Source organism: Grus americana, chromosome 1, assembly GCF_028858705.1.
Source record: "Grus americana isolate bGruAme1 chromosome 1, bGruAme1.mat, whole genome shotgun sequence".
NCBI classification, from domain to species: Eukaryota; Metazoa; Chordata; class Aves; order Gruiformes; family Gruidae; genus Grus; species Grus americana.
The window spans coordinates 31,073,165-31,091,203 of NC_072852.1; the positions used below are offsets into that span (position 1 = coordinate 31,073,165).

The following is an 18,039-nucleotide window of genomic DNA, read 5'->3' on the forward strand; positions in this document are numbered from 1 at the left end:
TCCTAACTTTATTATTAGGATTATTGTACCTAAGCCTGTGAGCTCATGTGAATATTCTTTCTGTTCCCCAAGCTATAAGCAAGTAAGTTCTGACCTTCTGGTATTCACTAGCAGCATAACAACTATCAAGTTAATCATTATTTATAGTAAAAGGACATGCTTTTACCCTCCTACTTAGAGAACCTCTTGTCCTGTGAGGCTTCATCATATGGCCAGGGATCTCAATTTGCATGCTTTTAGCATTAGATTAGTTAGTAATTGGAAAGAGTGAATGTTTTGTGACTTCTGCACCACAGTTCTAAATTAAGACCTGTGTGTCTTGTTTGTAGCAGGCTATTATGCCAAGAACTTGGGCAAACAAGTTATAATGCTTCAAACTAGAGGAAGGAAGAAACCTCTGTATTATTTTGTTTCTTATAGAAATAAAGAGCCCTTGTGAGCCTATTTGTTGACTACTTTTTCAGGAGATGTATTTTTGCTTTGCTAGACCTGAGACCTTACTACTAGTAAAAATGGCATGGGGAATAAGTTGTCTCTGAACACACTGCATTAAATTCTTTCTATGCTTTTTGTTGTGGAATCACAATTTATGTTATTTACGTTAGAGAAAGACTTGATGAAGGATTTAGATGATTTTTTTAATGGAAAAGTTGTCTCCTTCTAGTTTTCCTTACCAAAATAGTATTTTTTGTCTGTGCATTTTGAATATGTCGGGTTGTTTTGTGGGAAGTAAAAAATATTCTACATTGTCATATTTCTCTCAAATGTAATTCTAATGTATAATGAGCTGGATATCCACTCTGTTTGTCAAAACTACATGAGCAATGTATTGTTAAAAATAGCAAACAATATGGTATTACATTTAAAGTGCTTTAAGTTAAAAAGATTATGCAATATCTAAATATATTTAAAGCATTTCCTTTGTTTAAATACAGAAAACAGTAGGAATCAACTGGTATAATGCAACTAGGGCAGTACTGTAACTACCTGGTGTATTTCTCTTTAAGATGAAGTTGATATAGTCTTAGTTGAGAGGAAGTTTGTGAACACTCCTGTAAATCCTTTCTAAGTATCTGCTGTGAAATGCATTATCTTTTGGAGCAGTGAGTTTTCATTTGTTTTGACCTTCTCTTTCAGCCCTTTAAGGGAGATACTTTTGAGTACCGAGCAGTTTACTTTGTGAGAATACACCATGTGTACGATTCCTGCTTTGTAAGATCGGCCTCTTTGCCTTATATTTAGTAGTAGTACATTTAGCTTCTGGCCCGTATGTGCCTGCATTTGGTAAAATGAGTATGACTGTGAATTGTTTGTGAATTTGTATGTAAATAATTTGTATGTAAAGATACCATCCTTTGGTGGAAGATGCTATGAAAATGGAAAATCATTCTGGAAAATCCCGATTAAAAAAAAAATTATGAAATATATGCTAATTAGCGTCTGGTTTTAATTTATCTGGCTCTTGCAATGCATAGACTCTGGTAGATAAAATACTGGTGGGTGTTAATATATTTATAGCTTAGACTTGGACCTTATCTCTGTGGGCCTTAAGGTGATCTGCTTTGATCCGCAAACTTACTGGGCTAGAAATTTGCCCTATAGTCCACAGCTCAAAATGTAACTGGCCTCGTTTGCTGTTTAGCTAAATATATTGTGTCATTTCCCTCCCCCTACCCCGACATATTTATTCTTTTGACCTGTCGCATTCCTTACTGTTCATGTGAATCATGTGAATTATACCTACTCAGGATCCCAGCACATTACTACTTCTTGCACATTGATAAGCTTTTCACAAGTGCCATTTGAAATAGGTCTTTATCAACCGATCTGATTAGCAAAGAAAAGATGAATGAGGAAACTGTAGTAAAGAGAAACCGGCATTTATAAATCACTCGTGAAGTTAAAAATAAATACTAAGTATCCATCCTGGTTTGGGAGCATGGTCTTACTGAATAAAAATACAATGAAATGTAACACTGTAATTACTTGTACTGAGAACAGTTAATTTCAGTCTTATACCCGGATTGGGTTGCTCATCAAAGATGCAATCAGTCTGGGGAGGGGAGTCTCAGCAGGGAAAGGCTGGTGGTACATGTGGAGGGCCAAGTTATATTGTAAGGTGAATACTGAAAACCTCTTCTACAAAAAAAAAAAAAAAAAAAAAAAATCAAATTTTAGCAAATATTGCAGCTATCATACTGATAAATAAGGGTCTGCCTAGTCTCAATACTCTGCTTTATTACATACGTCGCCTAACTCCAGAGTCTAAATTAGAGGTCATCTGCTGGCCAACTTGGAGATACTGTAATTGTATTTGAAGAGTCTGAAAAAGCTTATTGAGAAATAAGCTATCAAAAGACTTTAGCCTGGATCTCTTAAATACTTTCTGTCTTGTAAAAGGAGTATTTGTATTGAAATAACCCCTGCAAAAGTCAATGAAAACAGTACTGTGATGGGCTACTTCCTTCCTCTGCCGTTTCTGATGGGTTAACCCAGAGCCAGCATTGCCCAGGTACCCTGGTTTTGTATCACCTCACACAAAATAATTTTATATGGTTCTATGTACCTGTTAATACTCTGTGCTAATTACTGGGTTATTTTAATGTTGAGATTAGTGAACAGTCTCATTTCACTGTGTGGTTCTGTGGGAGTTTGTGCTTCTTTGTATCCTGTTACAGAAGGCCCCCATTTACTGACACGCTTACTGCCAGTGTCAGTATATGCTGTAAGTGTAGGGTTTGGTTCTTCCCCTTTGCAAAGGGTGCTGAGATCAGTATTGTTACACGTACATATTTCATTTTTAGTGTGTTATACTTGTATAAGCAGTAAGATGCCTGCAGAAAGTTTGCTTTTTTCTGGGAGTTAATGTTCTTGGTTCTCGTTTGGTTTTGATATTAAATGATAGCCAGTAAAGGCAATCACTTCTTTTCATCAGGCTTGCCATGAGTATGTATCCTGTGTAATTTAATTTGCATGCAGTAGAGCACTGAAAGATGTGAACTACAGTTTGTCATAAGTTAATGCCACTTAACTTGGCATTTAATAAAGAAATATATTTCCCAGAATACAACAGATTCTTGGTCCTCTTATAGTAAGTGGGTACATTTTTACTGATTTTAATGGATTTCAGCTGTTGGTGGAAAGAGAGTTAGGTGGAAGATTCATAGAGGAAATGTAGATATAACACTGTTTTTTTTTTTCTCCTCCTCTGTCAGCCTTCTTTGAATCCTGGGGGAAGACAAGCATCTGATATAGTGCTCTTAAACCACTGGAGCATTCGAAATTACGATGTACAACGTGGGGACATTGTGTCATTGGTGTAAGTAATTTTGCATACATTTCAATACATGCTTATATACATGTTGAACCATCAGTATTTAATATTTAATCTAGAATACTGTAAATATATATATATGAACAAGGAACACACAAATTTTAATAATGCATTATTGTTACTCCTATAACCAGTTTTCAAAACTCAGATGTTCAAAGAATGCATTACCAACTTTTTACTTGAAAGGAATGTGGTGTAAGATAATATGTGATATAGTATATATGTCTACCAAAACTGCCAAGAAAAAAGAGCTGTGAGATACAGAGAAAATAGATAAAAGATTTTGTGGCTTAATGGAGTATACTTTTTAAGTTGTTTGGCTATGCACTTATATTTATGAGAAAAATAGTGTTTCTTTATCAATTAATACTAACTTTTTTTCCTTGGAGAAATCTGGCAACTGAATAAAATTTTAAATAAGAACACAAGAATTCAACTATGTCCATAAAGGACAAATGTAGCAAAAAAAAAACAAAACAAAACCCCATCAAAAAATTATGGGGAGGTCTACGTATCAAGCCAAAAGGTGGCAGTGTTTCGCTGTTGAAAATGCTGAAGACTAACAGGACAGAAACTCCATTTCAGCCTTAATGCAATACAGAAATGGAATGTCAAAGTGTGCATAACTGACACGATATAATACATACTCATACTACATGCTTGGATAGTTTAAGCTTAAGGTTTTAGTTTTGCAAGTGAAATGCACTGTATGTAGATTATAACAGGACTGTCTTTGGAAGCTATATTATCTGGCTTCCTTTTTGTCATATATCTCTTCTAATTGTCCCATTTTTTTGCCTGCCTCTTCACTCTAGTGGTAATTTGTATGACAATTTTCACTACCAGCTCTTAAAGCAAACTCTCTCATGTAGTCATCTTTTGTTAGAAACTTAAAATTTACTTTACTATCTGTCTTGCTGTCTGACATGTAAGATTTTCTGTAAATGGTCTAGCTATAAATATGAATTTATTCATGTTTGCAACACCTAATATTGCAAAAGGACTCCAATTTCAGGTCACTTAATGACTGCTTGTAAAATTTGATTCTGCCTGTGTGTGCATCCCTCTGCCCAAGTCATGCTCTGGTGATTGTTTAAAACAGTGAATGTAACTGATTAGTAATTAATAGACTGAACAGAAGATGAGCATGTTGTCTGATCAGAAAACAGAATGAATAGTTTCATTCTTATTATACTTCTTGAAGGTTTGTGGTACCCTCTGAGCCATCTCTATTGATTGCTTTCACTTTGCTGCATGTTTGGGCATGATAACTAATATTTTAGATGCTGTGGGTTTTTTGTATGTTTTGAAAATTTTGCCTATTATTGATGGAGCTTATGCACACCCACATGGAAGAAGTCACATTGTATTTATGCACTGTACTGAGGTTTTTCTTCATCTTCGGGGAAGTACACTGAATAATCAGACTAAAGAATTCAAAAAGCACTTTGAGAACAGTACAAAAGTTAAACAATGTAAAAATAATCTATTGAATAGTTTTGATAAGAAAATACTGAAGGATATTTTATATATCAGTAACAACTTTTAAGTTGTTAAGTACTTCATGATATGGCTTTGTTAGAAGCAGCTTTGGCCTACTAGCTTATTGCAATGTAAAGTTTTTAATGGTGTGGTAAAGACTTGCAGGATATAGTATCTGAATGTGATTTGGTACCCACGTGAGTTGTTTGAGTCTTAACTTTTGGTATATGAGGCTTTTATTGTGTAAACAGGTTAATATTTTCATCCTTTTAATTTTGATTTTTTACCTATGATTTCTATAACTCACTAGTGAATAGATATCCTATGTGTATGCAAGAATTTTACATGGTAGTCCTCAGAGGATTTGGCTGATTTAGGCAAGGCATGAACAGGGAAGGCCAGTCTCCCATCAGTTGCTGCTTTTTCTGTTCCTGTCAGAAATTCAGATGAGAAAGTGTTGGTGTGACTGAGATAAGCAGATGGATATGTAAACCTTTTTTCATATCCTACTTGGCTGTTCTAACATTTATCCACTGTCTCCTATTTGCCAAGTCATAGTAGAAAATAGCTACAAGGTTGTGGGAGGGTGGTCTTTTGCAGAACAAGAGCTGAGGTCAAATATTCCTTCATGGCAGCTTGACCAGGACCATCCAAGCTCTTTGCTTTCTTCATACCATCAGAAATTCTGTGTCATTCCAGATGGGTGCTGTTTCTATCACAACTCTAAAAAGGGATCATTGAGATCTCAACTGGGAAAGTCCAGTGTAAGTAAGATGGCTAATAGCCAAACCTTGGAGCAGAGAGATGAGTTAGTCTTGGTGGCCCTGGACACCCCAAGAGAGCATCAATCAGCCTGTGATTATGCTTGCGATACTGCTTGCAGATCCAAATTTTTTCCTCTGTCATCCAATCTAGATTTTGATGAACATATATATATTTTTGTCATTTGCTGACTTTGATTACAAATGAACACCCTGTCCCCAAGCACTTGGTGGTCGTTATGCCTGATTAAGGTATTAAATGAAGACTGCATGTTTATGGAAACGTGTCATGTGTCTCTGTCATCCCTGTCTCTGCATCTGATGTAGATGTAACTATGCATCACAACCACAGCTGTGAAATCAGGCACTGTGTGTGCACACGTGCATATACCTGGTTCTAGACATAATATCTAGAATGGCATTAGTCCTTAAAAGTATAAAATTAGATTCAGATAAAACCAATGGAGAGAATAAGTTGGTAGCAAAGAATGATTTGTTTACCTGCAGTTTAGTGTTTTACAAATAGTTAAATCTTACCTCAGCTTTTTAGAAAATGTTTTAAGTTAACATTTTTCCTTTTAGCTTGAACTCATCCTTATTGACACCAGAATCAAGAGACGTCAATGTTATATGGTATAACTTTTGAACTCACAAATTTAAGTTGCTTCTGAACTGAGGGAATTAATATCATCCTCTTGCTTGAGTGCTTAATTTAGATACTGCTATATTACTGGGACGTAATAAATTAAAAATCAAAACAGGAATATATTTTTTCAATAAATTAAATAATTTCCATTATTACATGTTCCATAATACTACCATTAAGCAGATGCAAAAAAAAAGTGTGTTATTTTCTTTATTTTGGAAATGCATTTATTTATCTCCAAAGAGAGAACGTAGTCATGTGGCACGTGAGCTCATCTTTAAAAGATAAATGGATGCATATTTTTGCCAGACAGACCTTGATCTTTCAATAACTTTTGTGGTGAAGCAGGCCTTTTGTTTTGTAAGAGCTCTGCTGAGGTAAATCGCAACAGTTATGAAGAACTTTATCTAATATTGCAGAATGAGTTATAGGATGTGTGGGCTTCTCCCAGCTGGTTTTATTCTGTAAAGTTTGAATGCCACCAGCATTGTAGATGTAGCAGTATGCATCACAGTGTGGGCTGTGCAGCTCATGCAGGTCCTTGGGAATATATGCTGCAACTGCACTTCCTGGTACTAATGGAGACAGTGCTCTTCTATTGTGTATTAATGGATGTTTTTGTCAACTTACTTATGCATAATTTGATTTCTACTGTGTACAAATGCAGGCGTTGTTGTAAAAAGATGTTGCCAAAGAGTGATTCATAGCTCTAGAATTCATTTTGCTTGTCTCTACTGAAAACCTTATCTCCTAAATGTAAAATCTTACCCTCTTTTTATTCCAAAATTCCTGTCTTAATGTAGAAAAACAGTGTTGCAACATGTAGAAGATTTCAAAATCAGTGTGTGTATGTAGAATGGGTATTTTATTGATGTGATAAAATTTAAGTAAGCTTTTGAAATGAACAGTATTAATTCAGACATCTAAAATGCTTTTTAGATAAATAAAAGTTTGGAGGTTGTCTTGTTCTTTACTTGGTTAATAGGTTTTTAACAAAGGAGTTAACAATGACTGCAGTAAAAATAGGGTTGTTTGTTAGATTTTGAATGATGAAATTTCAAGGCTGTAAATATTCAGATACTAATTTTAGCCTTTGGGGGTTATGTTACTTCTGTAATAGAGAGAACACTTTCTCCAAGGTGTCACTGAGAACGGGAACCTACTTGCTGGGTAGATTGCCAGGTGTCCTTCCATTTCTAATTTAGAATGTGTGCTTATGTGTTAAATAAAAATAACTATACTAATGTAATCTGGAAAAAGATTGAGAACCAATGCTGTTTGTTCTGTACATTCTGAATGGTAACATGCTTCTAAAGTTTTGAACTATAATAGCTAAGTAAAAATGGGCAGTATATTTAAAAACATGTTTTTAAGTGTCAGCTGTAATAATAAGGCAATAGATGTTCTTACAGCTTCTTGTGAATTCTTATATAGAAGCATAATTGCTTTAAGTACAAAACCAACTTTTTACATAGAAAATTCCTTGACATTAAAAATAAAAAGCTTTTTTCCTATCTTCTATCCTGATGAAGGACATTAAGTAGCTTCTGTCACAGCTTCCTCTGACTGTAAGATTATATTTAGGCCTTTCGGCAAATTCCCTTACTTCCGGTAACTGCTAAGTATTTTTGTGTAAGGTTATGTGTGTTTGAGCTCTGAAAAATCCAGTGCAAATCAACATTCTGGAGGAAGAATCAAAGAACTGTGCATGAGGTTGTCTCTGCAGCTGTGTCCCTCACTGACATCTGTTCAGAAATGAGAACTGGAAAAGATAGTTGCTGTGATGATTTTATGTGATGGTTCAACAACTTTCATTCTATTCACACAAATCTGAATAATCCAAATTTTGAAGGAATGTGGTCCTGTTCAGTTGATGGAAACAAAAGGGTTCTCAAATAGTGCAAAGTGAATACATACTATTCATAAAACATCACTAATTGGAATTTCATTAGTAAGACTAGCCTAATAAAATAAAAATCAGGAAGAAGGTACTTATTGAAGGAACTGCCTTGAATTTGAATCAGTAGTTGTAATTATGAAAAGACTTTCTACTAGATTCTGATAGATGTAGCATGAATGGATATTTAATAGTACTTGCATTATTTTTAAGAGAGCTTCTGACTAAAATACTGAACAACCTTTTACGAATACCTCTGCTTGACCTTCTTAAGTCTTCCAATTTCTATTCTATTTTTGTTTGTACTTAGGTCCCTGTACCAAGTCATCTGTCTTCTGGCAGGTAGGACACTGCAAAGGAGGTTGTGCTGACATAGAAGCTAAATAATCACTTTACTTTCTGTGCCTCAGTGACCTCAGAAAATCTTTTCCTATTCTGTTCTTTTAGCTGGGAAAAAAACCACTCATGTCTTTTCCTGATAAAAATCAAATATATAGTTCTACTTTTATTATCTGCTCTACAATCTATTTATTCTTAGAGTAGATATCATACTATATATGAGAGTGTTAATACTGTTGGTGAAAGAAAGTCTTGCATGTTGTATTTATAAAGTAAGTAAAATCCATTTTCTAAATAAAGTTTTCAGATACTGTACACAATTTTATTATGAAGTTTTATTATTAAGTGCTCAGCATGGGTTTAAGTAGGCAATTATTGTGATACTGTAGACAGCGAGCAGTTGTGGAGGAAAGAAGTTGTTGTTGTTGCAGGAAAGTTTACAAGATTTGGTTGCAAGAATCATTGCTGGAGAGAGTCTGGCTAGAATCTTTTGGCCAAAAAGGAACATATATGGGTGTTATGGCTTACAAATTCTTTAATGGTCAAATTGCAACTTGGAGAATTAAAAATAAATATATTTTCTCTTCTAAGAAGCTAATGATGTGGAAGTCAATTAGATGGCCTGGGCCATTTGTGGAAGAGGTGTTAGTTGATCGGGAAGACTACTGTATTGTAAGTGGTGCCAGCGAGAACTTCATATTCCGGTTGATACTGATTGTGTCAGCCTAATGATAGTACCTTGCTACTAAACTAATTGATGCTTATTGCATATTTATTAGAGTATTCATTAGAATACTACATTGCAAGTTTACTAAAACCCACTACGTAGATGACAGAGTTAAGCTGATTGGACAAAAGTGAACATTAAGCTTACATACATTAAACTAACATGAACTAGAATGTGACCAATTGCTATTTAAAAAAGGAGAAATTGTCATTCTATCACAGCACTGTATGTCAGATAAAATTATTAAATCTACATAAGGTACTTGATTGGATATAAGTGGATCTGGAACCTTGCTATAAAATCAGTAATTTTGGCTCTAAAAGCAAATGTTGAGATTTAATAACAGAAGACCATTACATGAATCAGTTTTTTTATTCTAGTTCACATCCCTTGAATAAATTTATGGACATCAGTGTGGTTGTCAGAAATTCTATTTAAAATGTGAATTCCTCTTAGTTAGAAAATAGTTTAATCTTAGTGACTATTAATAAGATAATTCCATCAGTTCTCATCTGAGGTATTGCTCTCTAGTGACTGAAGGGTACAACTTGGAGAAACTATAAATCACTATTACTGTGTATTTCGCTGTTGGTCTTGTGTTTGGGATTTTTTGCTGCATATAGTCTTTGCTTTTCAAGGGACTTGACAAAAATAATTAAAATCAGATGCACGGTCTGTGATATTTAGTTGAATTTACTGCTGAGAAAACTAGCATAAAATTTCACTAATATATTCTAGTGAAAGTGGAGAGAAATTATGATCTTACCAACCTCAGTACCAATTCAGTAGCATCAAGATTAAAACTGTTTCATACAGGATCATCTATTGATCAGTACTCCGTGTTTTAAGTATATTACTTCTTGGACCATCTGTATTTACACTGGAATAACTGTGAATTATGGTTATGTTGCAACTGAGCCAGATTAGGATGTGAATAATAAAAACAAGTTACATTTGAAGTTTCATCCGAATATATATATGTCTGATTCTTTGGAAAGCAAGAAAGGTGGGAGGAAAAACTGGTTCTGTTGTGATGTTTAAATTGTAAAATAATCAGATAAGGTGTTACCAGCTAATTAATCCATAAAGAGGACCTATGTTCTGCTGGAGGAGGACTGTTAACAGTAATTTTCAATCTCAAACCAAAATTAATTTATTTATTCATTCGATGCATATATTTTTACTTCACTTTTTAGTGATCAGGCTTATGAAGAAGAGGAGGGGGGAAAAAAAACTCTGTTGTAACAAATGAAGTAACTTTTGCCTGCCTCTATTCAATGGCAAAGGGAGCAGCATACAATAGGTTTTTCTACTGTTCTTGATGATGGGCACTCATAGTATTTTGGAGATCCTGGGTCTTTGTGGACCGCTGCCTGAAATAGTGCAGAAATTACAGCCATGATTTGATTGGCTGGAAAGCTGTCTCTTATCCTGTAACTCTCTGCCTTACAGTGTGATGGCTGACTGCCCTGCGAAGGTCATGTTGAGCAAAAGGAGCTTGAAACCTGCCTTGGTTTAGAAAAATGTCACATTTACCTTTTGAAAGATTTATAATTTAAATGCTAGGAACTTGCTTTGCTTTTGGCAGAATCTGGTGATATAAATGCCTGCTGCAATGTATGTACAGAAAGGTAACAGTATATTTTTCCTAAACATTTTTTTTTTTCTTTAACCTTAAGAAAATTTGACAACTCTGATAGGGAAATATTTGATATATTTTTTCTCGGTACATTTCCAACTGCTGAGAAGTAATTACTGGTTATTTATGACTGGCATTGCTTGTAGGTACCTAGAGCTAGGAAAGGTTTTACAAGTCAGTGAAATAGTCTATACAATCTCATTGCTGGAAGAGGCAGGAAATACAATTGTATCAGCAACTAACAGGGAATTCCAACGCTCACTCTCTATAGGGTATTCAGTTTAGACACCTCCCTCTTAAGTAAATTCATACTGAACATCTGTGATGGTATAGGATAAAAAATGGCTTGGGTATTCACATGGTTATCCTTGCACAAAAGTATCAAGTGTACTTTTGATTATGATAAGTATAGATGGACCATAATTTTTGAATATATACTCAACTGAACTGATAGCCGAACTGAACTGAACTGATAGCTCAAAGTTTTAGAAGATTGTTAAACTGAAAGTGAACTGACAGGTTGTTGAAAGTAATTTCTTTCCCTTGAAGGTAAAAGACTTGTGAGGAAGCCAATGCACCAACTATGATTCCTAAAGAAGATGCGTATCAAAGTACTTAAACCTAGGTTCCACTTGAACTGATGAAATTCTGAGTACTGAATTGATGAAATACTAGATTCAGTTTAAGATAAACTTCTTACTAGATTAAGATCTTACCTTTCATATTGCTTTACTTGAATCGCGAATGATTCAAGAGTAAGACACGTTTTGGGTCTAAAGATGCTGTATCAACTTCTATTATGAAGAAGTTGTTCTATACTTAGAGGGAGTAATGAAAAATCTTTTCTGTAGAACAACTCCGGAGACCAGCTTACCCTTTCTTCTTAATATGAAACCATTCTCTTTGAAAGATATACAGTTCCTTAACATCAAGGCTTGCATATTTCAATGCTAAGTTCTGTTACTTGCAACAGTATGAAAGCTTTAACAGAGAAATGTATGTAGGATGTTGTAAAATGATTCAGCAATGCTTGAAACCTAGAATGCAGTAGTTTTTCTTAAGCAATGAAGCTTGATAATTTTTATTTTATTTATTTTTAAAGTTCTGGACATAAGCTATTAAACAAATGAAATTGGTTCTGTAGTTTTTGAGTACGCAGAAAAATATCTAAATACATTTTAGCCTTTTGTGCAGTTAGGCTGCTTTTATTTTGTGTACAATCTGGGAAATACTGAGGTGATATTTTATTATATGGGATATTTCATACAGTGTGTTCTTGGACAAATTACAGTTTAAATACTGCCACAGCTGGCTTCATATCTTTTAGCAATAACTTTCCCTGAGCCAGTTTAGTCAGTTGTATTATGAGCAACCATAAATATTAACTGCAGAATGTTACTTCTAGGAATCTTTCAATGAACTATGCATACACTGACGAAGTGAATTCTGCTTACACATCAAAAATATTTATTTCCAATCTAATTGGTGAAGTTGGAAGAAAAACCATGGGTCTTGACCTGTGCTGAGTATATTGCGGACATGAATATTTTTGCATCTAATAAGCAGAGTCTTGGCCTTGTTTTCTGTTTTTTCAGCCTGTTAGCAAAGGCAAAAACAAGGGAATGGCAAATTATCAGGTTTAAAATTATAATTAACCTTATCATCACTGTATTTTCTAGGGAAATTATATTAGACTGTATTCATGAATGTAACATTAGTTTTTTATATGCAATCAGCTGCTCCTGGAAAGTGCAATTGAACAAAATTTAGCTTTAAATGCATGCATCTATATTTGTTCAGCTGAGAGGGGACCTTACTGCTATTGTCAGCTGTCTCTCTGTTGATTAGCTACATAGAAATGGAGTCAAACTCTTCTCAGAGGTGCACAGCAAAGGGATGAGAGACTACGGTCACAATTGCAGCAAGGGGCATTCTGGCCAGATATAAGGAAAAAAAAAAAGCACAATTAGAATGGCTAAGTCGTTAGCCAGAGAGACTGTGAAACCTCCATCCTTGGAGGTATTCAAAACTTGACTAACCAAAGCCCAAACACCCTGATCTAGCTTTGCAGTTGTGTCTGTTTTGGCCAGCAGTTGAAGTAGATGACTCTCAGAGGTCTCTTCCAACCTGAATTATTCTGTTTGTCTACATCAAATGGAATTTCAGCAATGGAACTGTTAAGATATGAGACATAATTGCTATACCCTTTCAAAGGTACAAGTTAACATTACCAGTTAGTGTTTAGAATATGCATTATGCTGGTTTTAATTTGTTTTATAGCACAGAAATGGGGTTTCTAAAAACCTCTTATTCTGTAGATGTGGTTGTGATATTTGTCTTACAACAGCTTCTAAAAGACTCAGTCATGCATTGGAAGCCTGTTGTGTTAATAGCTGAACATACAGAGAATGGTAAGATTGCATTTAGGTTTTATAATGAGATTGTAAATTCTCTAAAGCAGAAACGATGAGTAGATTCAGGCAGATGCGTATGGTGAAACAATCAGTGGGGTGGGTGGCAGTCTGCATGCACGCCGCTGAACATTGGGTCATGTTTAACATGCTATAGTAAAGGGAATTGCTTTGCAAATGTATGTGGAGAGCAGTTCCCAAGTGAGGAAAAGGAGCCTGAAAAAGTACACAAGTAATTGTTTGCTCACTTGTTAAACTTTCAATTAAGTCTGACCAGATTCATTCACAAGGGACAGGGTCAACATTTTGACTATTAATTGGAGAGAACTGTATCAGGAATAAAGTATAAAAGACACCTAAATTGAAGGCAAAAATTTTAATATGATAGAAAACTGAAAGCAAAGAGAGGGGTTACCTACAAATTTTAGTGTCATGGCTGTAATTAAATGACTTGATGTAGGAAGAATCTACAACAATTTTTTTCATTTATTTCATAAATAGAACTTAAATTGATTTGAACTTGACCTGTCTCCTCTGCCAATATGGAGCAGAACGATCTAGTCTACTACTCTCTAACCACTCAGCTCAGATTTTCCCTGGTAGTGTAGGTATCTTTTATGGCTACCTTTATGAAACATAAAAAATAGTATATAAACAGAAATTTGGACTAGGGAAAAAGGTAGAGGTAAAAACTTAAAATTGTAGTTCACTTAAAACCAAGATCCATAGAATAATGCCATTTAGGGTTTGGGTAATTAATAGTGTATATCTTAAGGCAAAAAGGAGATACCTAGTGAACGTATTTCTTATGTGTTGTTTTATATGTTTGCTTTAAGGGACAAATTAGTGGCATTCTCAGGACAATAACTTTGATGTTTCAAGAACTAGGGCAACTGTAATGAGAGAAGTGTGGTCTTGCCGTATAAAGGGAAGTATATTGTCAGCAAGCGAAAGATAATAGCATCCTGTACACCCAGAAGGCCTGCTGTGATGTTTGCGTCTGCATAAGATCCCCTTCGCCCTCAGAACAGTCTATTTTTAAACTGGTGCTGAATTTGACCTTAGTAAAGAGATACTGTTGGAAGATATTTAAATGTGTGATCATGCACAGTGTGTTCCTCAGTTCTATAGAACACTGACAGTAGTATTTTTTCTACAGCAGATTTGTATTAGTTTGCACTTTCCTTAAGTTCAAAGGCTTATCTGTTTAACATTAAAGAGGAAAACTTAATTACAAATTATAGTCTGTATCCTTAATTGATAGTAGTTTAGCTGAATCCATGAGACAGCATTAGAGACTTGGCTTCATTGCTCCAAACAGCTTATGATGAGATGATTTCAGTTTTCTGATTAAAATAGGAATAGCTTCCATCGAACGTGAAATCCTGACTTTGTTGTTAACTACATTTTCCTCACTGTGAGCTGTGATCTCTTTGTAAAACTTGTGAAGAATATAGATTGTTCTAGGTCAATATAACCACTACTTCATAGGAACGGCATGCCACCTTTGGGAATTGAAGAGGGCCGTTGGTATCATTGACGTATGTTTATTATAACATATTTAAAATACCTTGCAAAGCCAGGAAGTTGTAAGAACAATAATCTTTCACGGGCCTCTTGTGACCTTCTAAGATAATGTTTGAACTTTACATTATCCCATGATATCTGGACTGTAATATTGAATGTTAGCTAGATTTTTAAAATAAGTTACCTTAACACTTGTCACCCTTACTGCATGAAACCTTATGCTTCCTGTGGTCAGACAGTGCTTTTGGTGCATCAGCAGGACTGCAGTACCTCCGCTTAACTGAGAGGGCACCTCATTTCATATGTTTTAAAACTGACAGTGATGTGAATGTGTAATGTTAGGATGAGTCTTTCCTGGGAGAAATCTATGATGTTGTGAAAATGTGTTAAGTTAAACCTGATTTAGCAAAACAAATCTCTGAATGTCTGAACCCAAATTTAGCAGAAAAGAAGTGCATCTTAATACCTGAAACTTCGTCTAGATGCTTCTTAGTTTTGATAATTGAAACAGCTGAGAACATTCATATAGAATATTTCCTCCTCTTTATTTCCCTTTTCATCTATCCTTATTGAGGCTTTATCTCAGTGGTCATCTTTGTGAGAGTTTTGAGTAGCTGGCCTTCCAATTTTATTCTTCTGGTCAGTTCTCCTTTGCAGTCCTGTGGCCATTTCTGATGTTGAAGAGATTACGGATTTCATGAATGCGTAAAGTGGGTTGAGGTTTATCTAAGTATTTAGACAGTGTGATAGTTGATTCTGTGTTGCGTTACCTTAAAACTGGAGGACTGTGGTCTGCAGCTTAGTAGCTGTTGTCTCTCACGTTTCTAAAATCTGCCACTATTATTCCAGCTGTCTAATTCTAAATAGTTTCCACTTTTCTCCTTTATAACACTTAACAGGTTTTTGTGTATATTTGTTTTTTATGTATGTTTTAATCAGCTTTTACCTGTGGTTAGTGAAGAGGTATAACATAATATATCTCTCAAGTCTGTATGAATTGTCACATTTGAAAATATTTAGAGCTTGCAAAGACTCTAACAGTTGTGTTTAGGATTTCAGCGGTGCTATAACTATATGCAAGGCGACTCAGCAGGGTTTTTGAGTTCACAAGATTTGCTAATGCAGCAGCAGTTAAGTGCCAAGGGAAATTTAAATTTGAAGGGACTCTTCATGTCCTGATTTGTAAAAGTCCTCCTGGGCTATTCTAGAAATTTCTGCTAGCAACTACATTTAGGTCTACTGTGTGGCTTGTTTCAATTCCTGTGTGCAGCTGTATACGGTTCGCTAAAGCTTGTGAGGTATTACATTGCAGCAACGAGTACATTCTCTACATGGTAGCGGCAGGGCTAGCAAACATATGTCAGGCCCTGGTGTTCAGACAACATGTACAGAGCATTTGGTCTTATTAGCACAAAGCATTACTTCAGGCTAGAAATAATCCATTTTGGTATCTCTAACCTACCAGTTATACTACTGCTTTATGATATGTTAATAGCAATGTCACTGATACTGGAATGGGCTCAGGAAAGATTCTACTATTTTTCTCTTTGTCCCATACTTGCAGTTGACAAAGTGAACAAATAAAACACATCAATACTGCTTTTTTGTCATGAGCTTCATCTACATGAACATAAAAGTTGTACAACTTTGTGGTGGGTTGACCCTGGCTGGAGGCCAGGTGCCCACCAGAGCCGCTCTCTCACTCCCCTTATTCATTAAACAGGGGAGAAAAGGCATAACGAAATGCTTGTAGGTCGAGATAAGGACAGGGAGAGATCACTCTCTAATTGTTGTCACGAGCAAAACAGACCAAACTTAGAGAGGGAATTCATCTAATTTATTACTAGGCAAAACAGAGTAGAGGAATGAGAAAATAAAATCAACTCTTAAAACACTTCCCCCCACCCCTCCCATCTTCCCGGGCTCAACTTCACTCCCGGCTTCAACCTTCCCCCCCTCAGCGGCACAGGGGGACGGGGAATGGGGGTTACGGTCAGTTCATCTCACGGTGTTTCTGCCGCCTCTTCATCCTCAGGGGAAGGACTCCTCTCATCGTTCCCCTGCTCCAGCATGGAGTCCCTCTCACGGGGTGCAGACCTTCAGGAGCAAACTGCTCCAGCGTGGGGTCCCCCACGGGGCCACAATTCCTGCCAGCAAACCTGCCCTGGCGTGGGCTCCCCTCTCCACGGGTCCACCGGTCCGGCCTGGAACTTGCTCCAGCGTGGGCTTCCCACGGGCCGCAGCCTCCTTCAGGTGCCTCCACCTGCTCCAGCGTGGGGTCCTCCACAGGCTGCATGTGGAATCGCTACACCCCCTCATCCTTCCTCCATGGGCTGCAGGGGGACAGCCTGCTTCACCATGGTCTTCACCACGGGCTGCAGGGGGATCTCTGCTCCGGCGCCTGGAGCTCCTCCTCCCCCTCCATCTGCACTGACCTTGGTGTCTGCAGAGTTTCTTACATCTTCTCACTCCTCTCTCCGGCTGCAAAAGCTCTCTCTCTCTAAGTGTTTTTCTTCTTCTTAAATATGTTATCACAGAGGCGCTGATTGGCTTGGCCTTGGCCAGCGGCGGGCCCGTCTTGGAGCCGGCTGGCATTGGCTCTATCAGACACAGGGGGAGCTTCTAGCAGCTTCTCACAGAAGCCACCCCTGTAGCCCCCCCGCTACCAAAACCTTGCCACGCAAACCCAACACAAACTTTTAATGTTATCTCATGAAGAACCTTTTTTTTAAACATGCACATTGAACAGAACAGAATGGGATTATGATTCCTATATGCATATATTCCTGATAGGTCTCCTATGTGTTTTCTGAGAATAAACTTATTTTGGAAATTGCTATGGAAGTTTGATCCAACTACAAAAGATGAACAAAGGTAAACTAGTATGAATAGCTGATATTCAAAATTATCTTTAACTTAGAAAAAAAATTAGCCACACTAGGAATTTGTGAACTGTAATAGCAAAATTACTAACAGATGAAGATTCGTGAGATTATCATTTAAAAAAAAGCATCTATGATACACATGCTGGCAAATAAGAGGCTTGTATAATAATTTAATAATGCTTATTATACGTATGTAATATTTGTAGACTAATTTCAGATTGCATAATCCATTTGGGAAATATTAATTATAGACACACAGAGGTCATATTTTGAAACAGTTGGCATGTAGTAGCAGAATGACTGCAGCATATCACTCACACCCATCACAAAAGTTCTTAAATGTGTATGCTCTTTATGAAAGTCAGTCATTTTCTCCTTTCCCTGGCTGACT

The 18,039-nt window shown here is 36.2% G+C and overlaps 1 protein-coding gene across 5 annotated transcripts in view; it reads left to right on the top strand.

Moving 5' to 3' along the window:
- IMMP2L (inner mitochondrial membrane peptidase subunit 2) overlaps positions 1 to 18,039 on the top strand; it is a 481,785-nt gene that overhangs the window by 15,402 nt on the left and 448,344 nt on the right. For all 5 annotated transcript variants that reach the window (XM_054812776.1, XM_054812775.1, XM_054812772.1 and 2 more), the window contains exon 3: positions 3,216 to 3,319. In XM_054812776.1, the coding sequence (XP_054668751.1) occupies positions 3,216 to 3,319 (104 nt within the window). The remainder of the gene's footprint in view (positions 1 to 3,215; positions 3,320 to 18,039) is intronic.